General features: G+C 42.3%; 1 protein-coding gene across 2 annotated transcripts in view; it reads right to left on the bottom strand.

Annotated features, from left to right (window-relative positions):
• LOC111959742 (uncharacterized) overlaps nt 1-687 on the bottom strand; it is a 35,154-nt gene extending 34,467 nt beyond the window's left edge. The window contains exon 1 of one of the 2 annotated variants that reach the window (XM_023981531.2): nt 481-687. In XM_023981531.2, the coding sequence (XP_023837299.1) occupies nt 481-544 (64 nt within the window). In that variant the 5' untranslated portion in view covers nt 545-687. The remainder of the gene's footprint in view (nt 1-480) is intronic. The other variant, XM_023981532.2, reaches the window with a different exon arrangement.
• Nucleotides 688-18,762: the final 18,075 nt, after the last annotated feature.

Genomic DNA, 18,762 nt, shown 5'->3' with positions numbered 1-18,762 from the left:
TTTTGTGAAACATCACAGCACAATTGAAAAATATATGGAAAATATAAATAAAAACTGGATGGTGTTCAGCAATAGATGGGAGGGGCTGAGTGGAGCTGAAGGATGGGACTAAAAACAAACAAAAGATAACTATTGTAAAATATACTGTGTCCATAACATTAATATAGTATATATAAACTGGAAGTAGAAGTCTAATTGTTGTTGTCCATTAGTTTTCTCCAATTAGGGGAGGGATGGTAGGGTTAAGGGAAAATAACAAAGGAATATATATTTTAAAATCTATATATATATTTTATATAATAATACAAACATATATGGGGGATTGGAAATGATGCAGACAATAACATTGATGGAAGCTACACTCTATCTGCAATATTAAAGCTGATCTACCCCCTAAAAAAGTAGGCAGATAGGCAGGATTGCTAGCAGGCAGACATGCACGCACACAGTCACAAACACACACATAGTACTGTAGCTTACCTGTGTAGACAAGGAACAGCGTGATGACCACAGAAACCAAATCCCAGAACAGGAGAGTCGCCATGAAGACCCTGGAAGTGACTGACAGAGAGAGACGGACAGAGTGGAGTGGAACTTTAGAGTTAGTGATCAGTGCCACAGCTAGCTAACCAGGAACCATGCCACTGTTTAGGCTGAGGAGGACGGAGAAACGAGGAAGTGGTCGTCTTAGAGAGAAGCACAGAGATGTTTAAAACCTCACAACCATGGAGCTCAGAGACATCACACATACCCATTCAGCAGTGATTACTGAGTGATTGACTGTGTGCTCAGAGTTTGATTTCAAAGTGGAATTAACATCCAAAACATCCAAATTAATTTAATCCCCCATCCCCCATCAATGTCTGTTAAGAAGTGGTCGAATTCGTACCACATGATCAACTCATGAGTTGACCCAGGAATTACCATTTCTTTCAATTTCTGGTTATTTTGTTAGTATATGACATATGCAAATACCCTGTGTGTGGACACCTGCTCGTCGAACATCTCATTCCAAAATCATGGGCATTAATACAGAGTTGGTCCCCCCTTTGCTGTTATAACAGCCTCCAATCTTTTGGGAAAGCTTTCCGCTAGATGTTGGAACATTGCTGTGGGGCCATTCAGCAGAGGTGTGGACTCGAGTCACATGACTTGGACTCGAGTCAGACTCGAGTCACAAATATGATGACTTGCAACTCGACTTTGACTTTAACACCAATGACTTAACTTGGACTTGAGCCTTATGACTCGACCTGACTTGATACCCTCCCCAAGCCCAAATATTAAAAATGATGCTATTAAAAAAAGTGTGCAGCGCATCAACTCTTCATTTAATGGATTACAGCTTGAATCGGACAGCAGCCAATAAAATTGTGCCAGCTGAGAAAAGGTTGTGCGTGGCAGTGCAGAGGAAAGTCGGCGGGTGAATTCAGATGGAGCCCTTGGAAAGATGGGAAAGATTATTATTTTCGGATATAAAGACAACGCTGTATCAACAAAAAAACGATTGCAACTTGCAAAACATGCCGGAAGAAAATTACAGACGAAGGCGCAACAATTTCCAACTTTGTTCGACATTTGAAGCTGCACAAAGAATGGTAAGTCGTGGCTAATAAGGCGGAAGGTATATATTTTATTACTTTACTAGGGTATCATGTAGGCTAGGGTAACGTTAAATCAATGAGCCTCCACACAGTCAGTCAGTGCGGGAACGTGATCATTGCACGTTGATGTTCCTAAAACAAGTTTGGGTGATTGTGTACAAGTCTACATCACCCGATTGCGCCCCATAGCGATCTTCTATAGTCGATCACTATTGGGGGGGGGTGTCTTTCTCATGGCTACCCATGTATTTCCATGGAAATATAACATTTATTTGGAAAGTAATAAATATATAGATATTTTTAAAAGCATTCATGATTTGCGTAAATGTAATATGGTAACTATTACTCTTGTTAAAACTATGAAATGGTATTACATTTGGTGAATAGCACGCGTAGCACATTCATCTTCTGCACACCCTGCCATTCCAGTGTTTAATTGCTATATTGTAATTACTTCGCCACCATGGCCTATTTATTGCCTTACCTCCCTTATCTTACCTCATTTGCACACACTGTATATAGACTTTTTCTACTGTATTATTAACTGTATGTTTTGTTTATTACATGTGTAACTCTGTGTTAATGTATGTGTCAAACTGCTTTGCTTTATCTTGGCCAGGTCGCAGTTGTAAATGAGAACTTGTTCTCAACTGGCCTACCTGGTTAAATAAAGGTTCAATAAAAACATATATAATAAAGTTACACCAGCTCTGTCAGGAGGAATGGGCCAAAATTCACCCAACTTATTGTGGGAAGCTTGTGGAAGGCTATCCAAAACATTTGACCCAAGTTAAACAATTTAAAGGCAATACTACCAAATGCTAATTGAGTGTATGTAAACTTCTGACCCACTGGGAATGTGATGAAAGAAATAAAAGCTGATATAAATCACTCTCTCTACTATTATTCTGACATTTCACATTCTTAAAATTAAGTGGTGATCCTAACTAACCTAAAACAGGGATTTTTTACTAGGATTAAATGTCAGGAATTGTGAAAAACTGAGTTTAAATGTATTTGGCTAAGGTGTATGTAAACTTCAACTGTATGTAAGATACAGATGGTGAGAGGCAGCCATGCAAAAGAGTGAGAGGCTGGAGTGTGGGTGTCAAACTGATACAGGATGTGTTTGGTCTTGAAAAGAGCAGAGGTATGGAAAGTGGCAATACCACAGGCTGTAACTGTGAGGGGCTGTTTTGAACATGCACTCATAAATTCCATTATATTTCTTAATGGAGAGTTCAGAGAGTTCAGTTCATGCTGATAAGATCGGTTCATCTCCTGCTGTTATGTGGAGTGGGTCTGATACTGTTTGTAATTTTGGAAAGTCTTCTTTGGGAAAGGCTGCTACAGCTCTCTATGTCCTTCTTTTCTAGCATTGACCACTGTAAATGTCATTATTTTGATTTCCTTGATACAACCCCCGAGGTCGATATAAGTTGCATGATAAATAAAATTGCCGTCAGGGACTGCGTTTTTTGCATGTGTTAGGTCTCAATCTACCACTACCACCGATGTCTGCCTTTCGCAGCTGCGGCGGAAGGTGGTGGAGCTACAATTGTGTGTGTCAGACCATATGCGTAATTTATAACCTTTGCGTAAATTTTCCGCAAAATTTCTGCTTGCCACATTTCTGAATAGTCTGGGCAAATACAAAAATATAGAGATTTATAAATTTAGCGCACGTCATACATACACGTTTCCCGTTATAAAATCAGACCCGTTGTAAAACTCAGGCTGGAAAACGCCCTCCATTTACCTTTTATGGTGACAACAATGCCCTTTATTTGAGGTATAATGTAGAACTATTGGCATTAGGCCACGGCATGCATAATACAAATTGTTGTTAAATATTTAGTTTATAAATAGATTGAGTATCTTTGTCCTACCTTGGTATAGGCTCTGAGATTAAATATGCAATTATATTGTGGTCCTATCGCACAGCAATACTGTAGCCTACCCCTACTGTCAAATATTTTACATAAACTATCAGCCTATTTACTGTGTTGGCAGAATGTTTTAATCTTTAGAAGTGATTATTGCTGTATCTGGAAAAGGACTGTGTCAGTTTCTGGAAAATTGTCGTGGATCTGTCAGCAGCACGTTTGAATCCATCAATGTTTTGCATCAACTTTTCCCCCAACCATGATAGACCTCCCGCAAATTCTGAAACATTGTAGGCCAGGCTACAAAATAAAATAAAATGCAATCCTTCCCCCAAATCCTACTGTACCTACCATCTCAACCCTTCTTGCAGCCCGATCTCATAGGCTAGACATAACATAGTAAACGTAAAACCGGGACCCTCAAATTAGTATGATATGCCCCACCTGTTTTGAGCCCCACCTGTTCAGATAAAAAATAATGTATAAAATATAAAAATATTGCCTGTTTTGCATGTTATTTGGGCACTAATCAGTGGCACATATCAGTTTGAAAACAATGTAAAAAAATAAGAAGATTGAGTTAATGAACAAACATGGTCTCTTTTTTGCTTTCTTGAGTAAGGCAGCTCCAAAATGCTGTTTCAGCCTAGCTCAGTGCCTTCTGTGGTGGAGGGGCAGCCAGTGGAAAATACAGAGTGTAGGCATTGGTAATCTTCTCTAGTTGTGCCGTGATTGGCTCAGTGTTCTGTCACTCATGGGGATACTTCGTCACCGCAGAATCTACAGGGAGAGCTAGGCAGTTAAAGCCCCCTTGGGTACTGCCATAGATTTACATTAGAAATGCCCATCCAAGAAGGCTCAAGGTCATGGCCACAGATAAAATGCAATCAAATCACGTTATATCAACCATAGCTTTGATGGAACTGATCATGTCAACATCATACTTTCAAAATCTTAGCTAGCAAGCTAGACAAGCAGTCATCGTCATGAATCACATTGACAATCTATTGGTAAATCCTTTTCAAACCTTGTCATATGAAGAGAGATTATTGATAAAACGTATCGGTACTCATCTGCAATTGGAGATAAACATTCCACAACAATGAGTGGTTTGGAAGGAATCGGTGGCTAACTGCAAGCGTTGCAAAGCTCTTACTATTTTGCTTCCCCTGCCTGCTATTTGGTGGAGTGGGTGTGTGGTCCAAGTCTGGGTTTAAGGGTCTCTTCTCAAAGCTTAAAATGATAAACAGTCACACGCAACATCATGGGCCAGAAAAGGTTGAATACATTGGCCATGCTGTCAATCCAGCATGACTTCTGCCACGCTCAATACAACTGGAAACTCAGAACTGGGAAATCTCAGACTTCAGTGAGTTCAAGACAACTGGGAACTCAGAAAAAACGAGCTCCGACTGGGAAAATAGTTTTGAACGGTCATCCAATTCGGAATTCCAAGTCGGGAACTCGGACCTCTTTCTAGAGCTCCGACCTGAAGATCACTTACGTTATGATTCGACCTTATTTCGACCTCTGATTGGGAATCATATATAGGTGGCTTGTTTTGTGTTGGGGTTTGTGGGTGGTTGTTTCCTGTCTTTGTGTTTTCTCTGCACCAGATAGGGCTGTATCGGTTTGCCACATTTGTTATTTTGTTTTGTAAGTGTTCACGTTTATTCGTCTTTATTAAATATGTTGAGCACAAACTACGCTGCGTCTTGGTCCGATCCCTGCTACACCTCCTCTTCAGACGAAAAGGAGGAAGGCTGCCGTTACAATCGCCACAGGAGCGGTAGACCCAGAGTTACCTCTGCTGCAGAGGATAAGATCATTTGAGTTACTAGTCCAAGAAATTGCAGCCCAAATAAATGCTTCACCTAGTTCAAGTAACAGACATCAACTGTTCAGAGGAGACTGCGTGAAACTGGCGTTCATGGTTGAATTACTGCAAAGAAACCACAACTAAGGACACCAATAAGAAGAGACTTGCTTGGGCAAAAAAACAGTAGAAATGGACATTAGACCGGTGGAAATCTGTCCTTCGGTCAGATGACTCCAAATTTGAGATTTTTTGGTTCCAACCGCCGTGTCTTTGTGAGACGCAGAGTAGGTGAACGGATGATCTCCGCATGTGTGGTTCCCACTGTGAAGCATGGAGGAGGAGGTGTGAGGGTGTGGGGATGCTTTGCTGGTGAAACTGTCAGTGATTTATTTAGAATTCAAAGCACACTTAACCAGCATGGCTACCACAGAATTCTGCAAAGATACGCCATCCCATCTGGTTTGCGCTAAGTGGGACTAACATTTGTTTTTCAACAGGACAATGACCCAACACACCTCCAGGCTGTGTAAGGGCTATTTGACCAAGAAGTAGAGTGATGTAGTGCTGCATCAGATGACCTGGCCTCCACAAGCACCTGACCTCAACCCGATTGAGATGGTTTGGGATGAGTTGGACCGCAGTGTGATGGAAAAGCAGATATACTCATATATATAGCCTGTCTCTTATACACATCTAGATGTGTATAAGAGACAGGATCCTCTCAAGCTCTGTCAGGTTGGATGGGGAGCGTTGCTGCACAGCTATTTTCAGGAATCTCCAGAGATGTTTTTATTTATTTATTTTATTTTATTTTACCGTTATTTTACCAGGTAAGTTGACTGAGAACACGTTCTCATTTGCAGCAACGACCTGGGGAATAGTTACAGGGGAGAGGAGGGGGATGAATGAGCCAATTGTAAACTGGGGATTATTAGGTGACCGTGATGGTTGAGGGCCAGATTGGGAATTTAGCCAGGACACCGGGGTTAACACCCCTACTCTTACGATAAGTGCCATGGGATCTTTAATGACCTCAGAGAGTCAGGACACCCGTTTAACGTCCCATCCGAAAGACGGCACCCTACACCTGTCTCTTATACACATCTAGATGTGTATAAGAGACCGGGGTTAACACCCCTACTCTTACGATAAGTGCCATGGGATCTTTAATGACCTCAGAGAGTCAGGACACCCGTTTAACGTCCCATCCGAAAGACGGCACCCTACACAGAGCAGTGTCCCCAATCACTGCCCTGGGGCATTGGGATCTTTGTTTAGACCAGAGGAAAGAGTGCCTCCTACTGGCCCTCCAACACCACTTCCAGCAGCACCTGGTCTCCCATCCAGGGACTGACCAGGACCAACCCTGCTTAGCTTCAGAAGCAAGCCAGCAGTGGTATGCAGGGTGGTATGTTTGATCGGATTCAAGTCCGGGCTCTGGCTGAGCCACTCAAGGACATTCAGAGACTTGTCTCAAAGCCACTCCTGCTTTGTCTTGGTTGTGTGCTTAGGACGTTGTTCTGTTGGAAGGTGAACCTTCCCCCCCAGTCTGAGGTCCTGAGCACTCTGGATCAGGTTTTCATCAAGGATCTATCTGTACTTTGCTCCGTTCATCTTTCCCTTGATCCTGACTAGTCTCCCAGTCCCTGCCACTGAAAAACATCCCCACAGCATGATTCTGCCCTTACCATGCTTCACCGTAGGGATGGTGCCAGGTTTCCTTCAGACGTAACGCTTGGCATTCAAGCCAAAGAGTTCAATCTTGGTTTCATCAGACCAGAGAATCTTGTTTCTCATGGTCTGAGAGTCTTTAGGTCCCTTTTGGCAAACTCCAAGCCGGCTGTCATGTGCCTTTTACTGAGGAGTGGCTTCCGTCTGGCCAGTCTACCATAAGGCCTGATTGGTGGAATGCTGCAGAGATGTTTGTCATTCTGTAAGGTTCTCCCATTTCCACAGAGGAAATCTAGAGGTCTGTCAGAGTGACCATCGGGTTCTTGGTCACCTCCTTGACGTAAGCCCTTCTCCTCCCATTGCTCATTTTGGCCGGGCGGCCAGCTCTAGGAAGAGTCTTGGTGGTTCCAAACTTCTTCCATTTAAGAATGATGGAGGCCACTGTTTTCTTGGGGACATTCAATGCTGCAGACATTTTTGGGTTCCCTTCCCTAGATCTGTGCCTCGACACAATCCTGTCTCGGATCTCTAAGGACAATTCCTTCGACCTCATGGCTTGGTTTTTGCTCTAACATGCACTGTCAACTGTGGGACCTAATATAGACAGGTGTGTGCCTTTCAAAATCATGTCCAATCAATTGAATTTAGCAGAGGTGGACTCCAATCAAGTTGTAGAAACATCTCAATTATGATCAATGGAAAACGGATGCACCTGAGCTCAGTTTCGAGTCACATAACAGAGGGGCTGAATTCTTATGTACTCTGTTTTTTATTTGTCATAAATTAGCAAACATTTCAACCTGTTTTTGCTTTGTCATGATGGCTTATTGTGTGCAGATTGCTAAGGATTTTTTTTATTTCATCCATTTTAGAATAAGGCTGTAATGTAACAAAATGCCAAAAAAGTCAAGGGGTCTGAATACTTTCCGAAGGCACTGTACATATATATATATATCCTGTATTGTGTTCAGAGGAAATACCACAGTGTTAATGGTGTGACTCTGAGGTGCTATTTTGGAACATGCACTCATCAATTCCATTCCATTACTTAATCAAGAGTTCAGATAGTTCAGCTCATGCTGATAAGATCTGTTTGTCTCCTGCTCTTTATGTAATGTGGAATGGGTCAGATACTGTTTGTAATTTGGGAAAGTCGACTTTGGTAAAGGCTGCGACAGCTCTAATTTCCTTGATACATAAAAATATGGTCACTCATCTCCATCCCTCTCTTTCTCCCTTTATCTTTTCATCTTTCATTTGCTTTCTCTCGTTGGGTACTTTTCAGGTGCTGCCTTGGCTTGGAAACAGAGATTGACATTAAATACATTTTGTAGAAAGGCCTTGAGTTCAGGTTTGAGGAAGTAACTGCCACTTCCTGAAAACGCTGAGGTTTCAGAGGTAAGCAGAGCAGCAAAAAATGCATGCTTCATTTTCAATGAAACACACACAGTAAAAATATGCACTAAGTACACCAGTCACACAACCACCGAAACACACACACACACACACACACACACACACACACACACACACACACACACACACACACAGACACACACACAGTTACATAGAACTATACTATAGAAATTGAGCCATTTCAACTTTCTGTGATTCAAATTAAATTCTCCACCAATGCATAATAGTTTTAAAACACTGTGTTTGACGCTTGCATCAACCAACCTGATCTGCTTTAATGTTGGCTACCTACACACTGCCTACACTAAACGTCTCTATTACAGGAGAAAGTGCCCATATGAAAAAATGATATAGTATACTATGGTATAACTACTATATTATTCACTCTATTGTTTTACAGACTTTACTGGAGTATTCACTATAGTGTTTAAAATCCTAAATACTATAGTAATTAATGTTGTGTTTTTGTGGATTGTATTTACTGTAGTGTTTTTGCAGACTGTAATATTTACTGCAGAGTTTGAAGACATTACTGTATTATTTACTATATTGTTTTTGTTTTAATATCTTTGACATAGGAAACCTATGAGAAAACCTACTGGAGAAATACTAAAATAGCACATTTTCCATAACCAGTAAGTAGGTAGGGCTGGAGTTTTTCCACTGGTGTGGAACACAATATAGTCTATACTTGGCATGTAGGTTTCTCTCTTATGGGTGGCACAAATTGGAATATGAGGGAGGGGAATTGGCAGGATATATGTATAATACAGACTGTATTGTTTTTGGCAGACATGTCTGTAGTATTTACTAAACTCAGCAAACAAAAAAACATCCTCTCACTGTCAACTGCGTTTATTTTCAGCAAACTTAACATGTGTAAATATTTGTATGAACATAACAAGATCTGGGCTCTTCGCTGGCCATGGCAGAACACTGACATTCCTGTCTTGCAGGAAATCCTGCACAGAACGAGCAGTATGGCTGGTGGCATTGTCATGCTGGAGGGTCATGTCAGGTTGAGCCTGCAGGAAGGGTACCACATGAGGGAGGAGGATGTCTTCCCTGTAACGCACAGTGTTGAGATTGCCCGCAATGACAACAAGCTCAGTCCGATGATTCTGTGACACCCCACCCCAGACCATGACGGACCCTCCACCTCCAAATCGATCCCGCTCCAGAGTACAGGCCTCGGTGTAACGCCTATTCCTTCGACAATAGACGCGAATCTGACCATCACCCCTGGTGAGACAAAACCGCGACTCATCAGTGAAGAGCACTTTTTGCCAGTCCTGTCTGGTCCAGTGACAGTGGGTTTGTGCCCATAGGCAACGTTTTTGCCGGTGATGTCTGGTGAGGACATGCCTTACAACAGGCTTACAAGCCCTCAGTCCAGCCTCTCTCAGCCTATTGCGGACAGTCTGAGCACTGATGGAGGGATTGTGCGTTCCTGGTGTAACTCGGGCAGTTGTTGTTGCCATCCTGTACCTGTCCCGAAAGTGTGATGTTCAGATGTACCGATCCTGTGCAGGTGTTGTTACACGTGGTCTGCCACTGCGAGGATGATCATCTGTCCGTCCTGTCTCCCTGTAGCGCTGTCTTAGGCGTCTCACAGTATGGACATTGCAATTTATTGCCCTTGCCACATCTGCAGTCCTCATGCCTCCTTGCAGCATGCCTAAGCCATGTTCACGCAGATGAGAAGGGACCCTGAGCATCTTTCTTTTGGTGTTTTTCAGAGTCAGTAGAAAGGCCTCTTTTAGTGTCCTAAGTTTTCATAACTGTGATCTTAATTGCCTACCGTCTGTAAGCTGTTAGTGTCTTAACGACCATTCCACAGGTGCATGTTCATTAATTGTTTATGGTTCATTGAACAAGCATGGGAAACAGTGTTTAAACCCTTTACAATTAATATCTGTGAAGTTATTTGGATTTTTACGAATTATTTGAAAGACATTGGCCTGAAAAAGGGATGTGTCATGATCGTCTATAGGAGAGAGAGATGACCAAGGCGCAGCGTGTGCAAAATACATCTTCTTTTAATATTATAGGAAGGAAAATGAAACAAAACAACAAACAGACGAACGTGAAGCTATTAACGAACTAGTGCACACATGCAACATAGAACATAGACAAGACAAAAACACAAACATACCCCATGTCACACCCTGACCTAAACAAAAATAATAAAGAAAACAAAGAATACTAAGGCCAGGGTGTGACAGGATGTTTCTTTTTTTGCTGAGTTTATATTATTCTACAGTACACTACAATATTCTATAGTTGTCACGAAAGTTGTAATCCTCCTCGTCTGAGGAGGAGCAAGGATCGGACCAAAGCGCAGCGTGGTTTGAATACATACTTGAATTTATTTAACAAATACGAAACGAAGAACACTTGACAAACTAACAAAACAACAAACGAACGAACGGGAAGCTATACTACGACAAGTGCAGACACAGGCAACTTACGTAATGACATAGACAATAACCCACAACCCACAATACAAAACAGACTACCTAAATATGGTTCCCAATCAGAGACAACACAAATTACCTGCCTCTGATTGAGAACCATGACAGGCCAAACTAGAAAACCCCACATAGAAACAGACAACATAGAACTGCCCACCCCAACTCACGCCCTGACCATACTAACTAAAGACAAAACTAAGGAAAATAAAGGTCAGAACGTGACAACAGTATTTCCGACACATGCTCAAGGGATACTACAATTTGTAGTATAATATTCTACTGTATACTACAGTCTACTACAGAATTATATTTGAAGTACTTTAGCATTTTTTCATGCGGGTGGGGTAGAAAGAAAGGTAAGAGATGGAGAAAGAGGGGGAAAGGAGGAGCGAGAGGGGGAGACAAATATAAGCATGGAGGTGTGACAATGCCACAAGGGAGGTAATAGGCACATACACACATATATTTGACTGGTTTAAAGTTATAAAACCATGGTAAGGTTAAACCTTTCTATAAGTCTATTAATTATTTGCACATTATTTGCACTGGCAATCACTGGCAATCATGACTCCTGAAAAAAAGACAATCAGATGGTGCAAGTCTGACGAGGCCGACGTGAACGATACACTGCTTTCTAGGGAACAGGCCCAGATCCCCATGATTTGCGTGAAGAGGTGTAGAAAAAGGGTCCGGGGGTGGGTTGCCTTCTGAGAATTCGTAATCGATTGAATAAACCCCCACTTCCTTCCATTCTGCAAGGAAACGTGCAATCTTTGGACAATAAAATAGATGACCTGTGCGGAAGATTAAACTACCAACGGGACATTCAAAACGGTAATATCTTATGGTTTACGGAGACGTGGCTGAACGACGAGACTATCAACATGCAGCTGGCTGGTTATACGCTGCATCGGCAGGATAGAACAGCGGCGTCTGGGAAGACAAGGGGCGGCGGACTATGTATTTTTGTAAATAACAGCTGGTGCACGATATAAAGAAGTCTCGAGCTATTGCTCGCCTGAGGTAGAGGAGCTCTTGATAAACTTTAGACCACACTACCAACCTAGAGAGTTTTCATCTGTATTTTTCGTAGCTGTTTACATACCACCACAGTTAGAGGCTGGCACTAAGACAGGATTGAATGAGCTGTATTCTGCCATAAGCAAACAAGAAAACGCTCACCCAGAGGCAGTGCTCCTAGTAGCCGGGGACTTTAATGCAGGGAAACTTAAATCCATTTCCATCAGCATGTTAAATGTGCAACCAGAGGAAAACAACTCTGGACCACATTTACTCCACACACAGAGACACATACAAAGCTCTCCCTTGCCCTACATTTGGCAAATCTGACCATACTTCTATACTCCTGATTCCTGCTTACAAGCAAAAATTAAAGCAGGAAGCACCAGTGACTAGATCAATAAAAAAGTGGTCAGATGAAACGGATGCTAAGCTACGGGACTGTTTTGCTAGCACAGACTGGACTATGTTCCGGGACTCCTCCGATGGCATTGAGGAGTACACCACATCAGTCATTGGCTTCATCAATAAGTGCATCGATGACGTTGTCCCCACAGTGACATTACGTACATACCCCAAACGGAAGCCATAGATTACAGGCAACATCCGCACTAAAATAAAGGCTAGAGCTGCCGCTTTCAAGGAGCGGGACTCTAACCCGGAAGCTTATAAGAAATCCAACTATGCCCTCCGACGAACCATCAAACAGGCAATGCTTCAATACAGGACTAAGATTGAATCGTACAACACCAGCTCTGATACTCGTCGGATGTGGCAGAGCTTGCAACCCATTACAGACTACAAAGGGAAGCACAGCCGAGAGCTGCCCAGTGACATGAGCCTACCAGACGAGCTGAACTACTTCTATATTCGCTTCGAGGCAAATAACACTGAAACATGCATGAGAGCACCAGCTGTTCTGGAAGACTGTGTGATCACAATCTGCAGCCGATGTGAATAAGACCTTTAAACAGGTCAACATTCACAAGGCCGCAGGGCCAGATGGATTACCAGGACGTGTACTGCGAGCATGCACTGACCAACTGGCAAGTGTCTTCACTGATATTTTCAACCTCTCCCTGTCCAGGTCTGTAATACCAACATGTTTTAAGCAGACCACCATAGTGCCTGTGCCCAAGAACACTAAGGTAATCTGCCCAAACGACTACAGACCCGTTGCACTCATGTCTGTAGCCATGAATTGCTTCGAAAGGCTGATCATGGCTCACATCAACACCATTTTCCCAGAAACCCTAGACCCATTCGAATTTGCATATTGCCCCAACTGATCCACAGATGATGCAATCTCCATTGCACTCCACACTCCCCGTTCCCACCTGAACAAAAGGAGCACCTATGTGAGAATGCTATTCATTGACTACAGCTCAGCATTCAACACCATAGTGCCCTCAAAGCTCGTCAATAAGCTAAGGACACTGGGACTAAACACTTCCCTCTGCAACTGGATCCTGGACTTCCTGACGGGCCGCCCCCAGGTAGTACAGGTAGTACATTGACTCTGTACAGGCACCCCCTGTATATATTGTTATTTTTTACTGCTCCTCTTTAATTACTTGTTACTTTTATCTCTTATTCTTATCCATATTTTTTTAAACTACACTGTCGGTTAGTGGCTCATAAGTAACCATTTCACTGTTGTGTTCGGCACATGTGACTAATAAAATTTGATTTGATGAGTGTTAATTCACCTGTTTCCATACATGTTTCATTTTAAAACATTTATCTTACAAAGGAGTAGTTTAATCTATCTGCTTAACTATTTATTTGTACATGGAATTGCATTTGGTGTTTTTCTACTCCTTTTTTTCTATTCCTTACAGGAAAATGCCACGTGCAGTATCTGATGTGTGGAGACATTTCACTGCAGCTAATCTAGAAGGAAAAGCTGTGTATATCTGCAACTAATGTGCCAAATCATATGTGAACAATGCAACAAAGATGCAGAATCATCTGGCCAAGTGCATAAAGTTCCCTCAGCACTCTAAACAAGCAACCTCAGACAAAAGTCCCTCTACTTCTATTCAAGGTGAAAATAATGAACCAGACACCTTATCGATAGCAACAGCCCATGGTCCTCCTGGAATCCGAAGTTTATTGGACTCAATGGAGGAGAAATGCTGATGAATGTCTTGCTCGAGTTGTGTATGCAAGTGGTTCACCTCTGATGCTCACAGACAATGTGTATTGCAGAGATTTCTGAATGTTCTTCGCCCAGCATACACCCCTCTAACCAGACATGCTTTATCTATTAATTTGCTGGATGCAGAGTTCAACAGAGTTCAAGTGAAGGTCAAGCAAAATCAGAGAAAGCCGACTGTATCTACAAGAGCACAGACACAAGGGACAATACACACACCGGTCTTTACATTGCAGATGAGCTGAATGCAGTCATCAATGACCTTGGACCACAGAAGGTATTTGCACTGGTGACAGACAATGCTGCAAACATGAAGGCTGCTTGATCTAAAGTGGAGGAGTCCTACCCTCACATCACACCCATTGGCTGTGCTGCTCATGCGTTGAATCTGCTCCTCAAGGATATCATGGCACTGAAAACAATGGATACACTCTACAAGAGAGCCAAGGGAATGGTTAGGTATGTGAAGGGTCATCAAGTTATAGCAGCAATCTACCTCACCAAGTAAAGTGAGAAGAAAAGAGCACCACATTGAAGCTGCCCAGCAACACCCATTGGGGTGGTGTTGTCATCATGTTTGACAGTCTCCTGGAGGGGAAGGAGTCTCTCGAAGAAATGGCCAATATGGACAGCCCCATTAAGAGGATCCTCCTGGATGATGTAATTTGGGAGAGAGTGGTAAGCAGCCTGAAACTCCTGAAACCTATAGCACTGTTGCTCCAAGCAGAGGAAACTGCAGTTCTGAAATGCATCAAAAAGCGTGAAGACTTCTGCCTGAAGCCCATACACGCCGTAGCGTACATGTTAGACCTCAAGTATGCTGGAAAGAGCATCCTGTCTGATGCAGAGATCAACCAGGCCTATGGTGTCATCATTACCGTGTCTCGCCAACTTGGCCTGGATGAGAGCAAGGTTCTTGGCAGTCTGGTGAAGTACACTTCCAAGCAAGGGCTTTGGGATGGAGATAAAATATGGCAGTCGTGCCAACATATCTCATCAGCCACCTGGTGGAAGGAACTTTGCCTCCATCATCCTCCAAATCCCACCAACATCAGCCACCTCAGAGCGCAACTGGTCCTTGTTTGGGAACACACACACTAAAGCACGCAACAGGCTGACCAATACAAGGTTTGAACAATTGGTGGCCATCCGGGCAAATTTGAGGCTTTTTGAGACTGACAATGAGCCATCCTCAACAAGGTTGGAAAGTCACAGTGAAGATGAGGCCTCAGAGTCTGATGTTCAATAGGTGGAGATTGAGGAAGTCCAGGGAGAAGACATGGAAGCCTGAGAGGAAGACAAACAAAGCTTTAGTTTCAAGATTATCATTTTACAGATGTATGTTGAAAATGTTTCTGGGAGATGCAATGGATCATTGGGGATCATTCAATATTCCCTTTCTTTTGATGTTCAGTGAAATCATCCCATGTGAAGAGTCAACTCATTTAATGAAAGTTCAATTCGTAACTATTTAAAAAAAAAACATTTGCAATTATATCTACTTATGATAAGGTTAAAGGTTTATGTTTCTGTCTCCATATGATATGGTAAATATATCCAATGCAAAAAACATCTACATTTTAAATGGTATTAATATTAATTAGCATATATTTCCGTTAATTCCCATATTCCTATTCATTCGCACAGAAAGTTTCCACCTCTGAATATTCCCCAAAATATGCAACCCTAGACATGACTCCAACAGGGTCACTAGGAAGGATAAGCCAAAGAAGTTGGAAGTCCCACCCAGTTGACTACACTAAAATGGTGGAAGTCCTCAATGCACCACATTGAGCCCATGCTAAATACACTTTTGGCCACTAGAGGGGTCTATCATTCTCCATGGTGTGTCTACTGTGTGCGTGTGTCTGTGTGGGGGGATGTGTGTGTCTAATGAAATTATTTGGATTGGGAAGCGTTCAGCTTTGACATGCAGGGAATAAAGTCAATTAGCAACGCGTCAGTCTTTTCTCCCCTAGAGGAAATGTCGCCTGGGTGTCCCGTTGCCATGTTGTGTCTCCATGGTGATGTGGTGTAGGTCTGTCTGTCTTTCTTATTGTAATTCTCTTTCTCTCATTCTGATTCTCTTTTTGACATTATTTTTGGATGTGCTTAATGTGCTGCCAAGGACATTATGGTGTTGGGATAGGTGTGTGATCGTGCATGCATGCATGCATGTGTGATTGAGCCAGCTTTGTAGATGTCAGGCCTCTGATATATGTCTTACAGTAATACATGCCCTTGATTATGGTCACCCTAATCATGCTCTCCCTATCTCTCTCTATCCCCCTCTCTCTCTCATGTTAATGAATGAATGTGTGCTACAGTCTCAGACTCCTTTGGCATGTTCACCAGCACACACACCTAGAGGAGAGTTCCAGCTACATTAAACACAGAGTAGAGCAGGATGGCGAGCAAACCTGGCCCTGCCTGGCCTAGCGTGTCCTCCCTCTGTATGGAAGGCTGGAGTACGGGTTAAATGCTGAAGATACATTTTGGTTGAATTAATTCAGTTGTGCAACTGATTAGGCATCCCCTTTCCCACACACACACTCATTTACAAATAGGACTCCATACTACTTTAAAGTTCTGTGATCACTGAGAACATAGATATGAGTACACACACAAACAAAACCTGCTGTGAGTCCCAGTTGGTGTTGGTGTTGGTGTGAGCCTGTGGTGCAGACCCAGACCGACTGCTCTGCTCAGTTTCTTTATCTCTGAATCTGCCTCTCACTCCTCTAATGGAGACCTGCAAAGAAAAAAGAGATTAAACAAAACATTGATCATAGAGAACAACACGGCAATTACATAACATGACATAAGTTATATTGATATGTGTGTGTATGGCGATAGGATGTGGAGTGTGTGTCAGCCTGACGGAACCACCCCTTTTGAACAAACTGTATAAAATGATGGGTTAAGAATTAACATACCAGACCAGAGAGACATAGAGCTGCAGCTTTACGTTTAAAGTGGTTTGACCTCTGAATCTCAACACGAGGTAGAGATGATAAACTCACCTCCTATAAACTCACCTCCTGAACAATCACTGGTACGGCTGATTAGCTGTCCTAAGTATCTAGAAAAGTGAATTGAAGTAGGACCATTCTACTACCCTGCTCAAACCATCGTATTACGCTACTCTCATCACACTACTGGGAACCATTGACACGGCTGGCTAGCATATCTTCAAAGAGGCAGCTTCAGGAGCAAATGGAAGGAAAATCAACTCTGTAGTTCTGTTCAGGACTACACAAGTCAAGGGATACCAGACAACTACAGAAAAGAACAACAGTAGAAGACTTGTTGGAACCATTTTGGGACAATTAGAGCCTTACAAGCGTTCCCGCAAAAAGCCCCAACCCCCTTTCCAAGGCCCTGTCCACTGAGAGAAACCAAGGCATTTCACGTAAATACATTCATTATTTCTTACTTCAAGTGTGTGGCGATTCATGTGCAAAGTATAAGAGTACTATAAGTGAGAGTAGTTTCTATATGTGCCAACGTTAATTGTCTCTATCCCTCTCTCTCTGGCCATCTCCATGTCTTTTGTAACAAGCAGCCGTTTTGTTGTCAGTCCGCTAGGGACTGTGTATGTTTATCCTGTGTTACCATTTAATTAGCAAGTAAATAAATAATTAAACCAATTTGTGTTATACTGAATCATAAATAAGGCTTGGGTTTTTGCAGATGCAAGTAGGTTACGACTGTTCAGAATGATGATATGATACTAGGTTATGATAAATAAATTGACTGTTTATAGATGTGATAGAGTTAATTCGGGAGATGGTAACTCTTTAAAGAACCGCTCTCATGGTGCCCCAGATCCCAATGAGTTAATTGTTACATGATTCATTTAAATCAGGTAACAACTAAACATATTTAGGTAATTAAATAAATACATCTTCAGATTAATGTTAAAGTCAAGTCATGACAAAAGGTCAGAGTGTGTAGGGTGAATCATTAAGTTTCCGGAGCTACGACATAAGGGTCAGCCGATTTAAAGAAATTTGAGAAGATATATTCGTTTGGCTGAAGCAAAGTATTATCTCTCTTGCGCGCTTCAGGAGCATGAGTAGACACGGCGAGTATTTATTTATGTTAAGGTGTATTCCTGTAACATTATAGCAAGAAACACCCATACACCCATACTCCACCACTAAGAACATATCTACAGGACTAAATCCAAGTGTATGTATAGTGTGTATGTTATAGTGTGTGTGTGCGTGTGTATGCATGTGTCTGTGCCAATGTTTATGTTGCTTCGCAGTCCCCGCTGTTCCATAAGGTGTTTTTAAATCTGTTTTTTTTAAATCTAATTTTACTGCTTGCGTCAGTTACTTGATGTGGAATAGAGTTCCATGTAGTCATGGCTCTATGTAAAAGAAACGTCCTTTTTTCAGGACCCTATCTTTCAAAGAAAATTCGTAAAAATCCAAATAACTTCAACAGATCTTCATTGTAAAGGGTTTAAACACTGTTTCCCATGCTTGTTCGATGAGCCGTAAACAATTAATGAACATGCACCTGCGGAACGGTCGTTAAGGTAAACAAATATTGATGCAGTAGTAGCTAAGATGGGGAGAAGTCTGTCTATAATAAAGCGATGCTCTGCCGTCTAAACAACACTATCAACTAGGCATGTCCTACAGGCCCTAGTTTTGTCGCACCTTGACTACTGTTCAGTCGTGTGGTCAGGTGCCACAAGAAA

Source organism: Salvelinus sp. IW2-2015, linkage group LG36 (assembly GCF_002910315.2).
Source record: "Salvelinus sp. IW2-2015 linkage group LG36, ASM291031v2, whole genome shotgun sequence".
NCBI classification, from domain to species: Eukaryota; Metazoa; Chordata; class Actinopteri; order Salmoniformes; family Salmonidae; genus Salvelinus; species Salvelinus sp. IW2-2015.
Note: the sequence above shows the minus strand (reverse complement) of the source record. Positions and strands in the feature narration are given on the sequence as shown.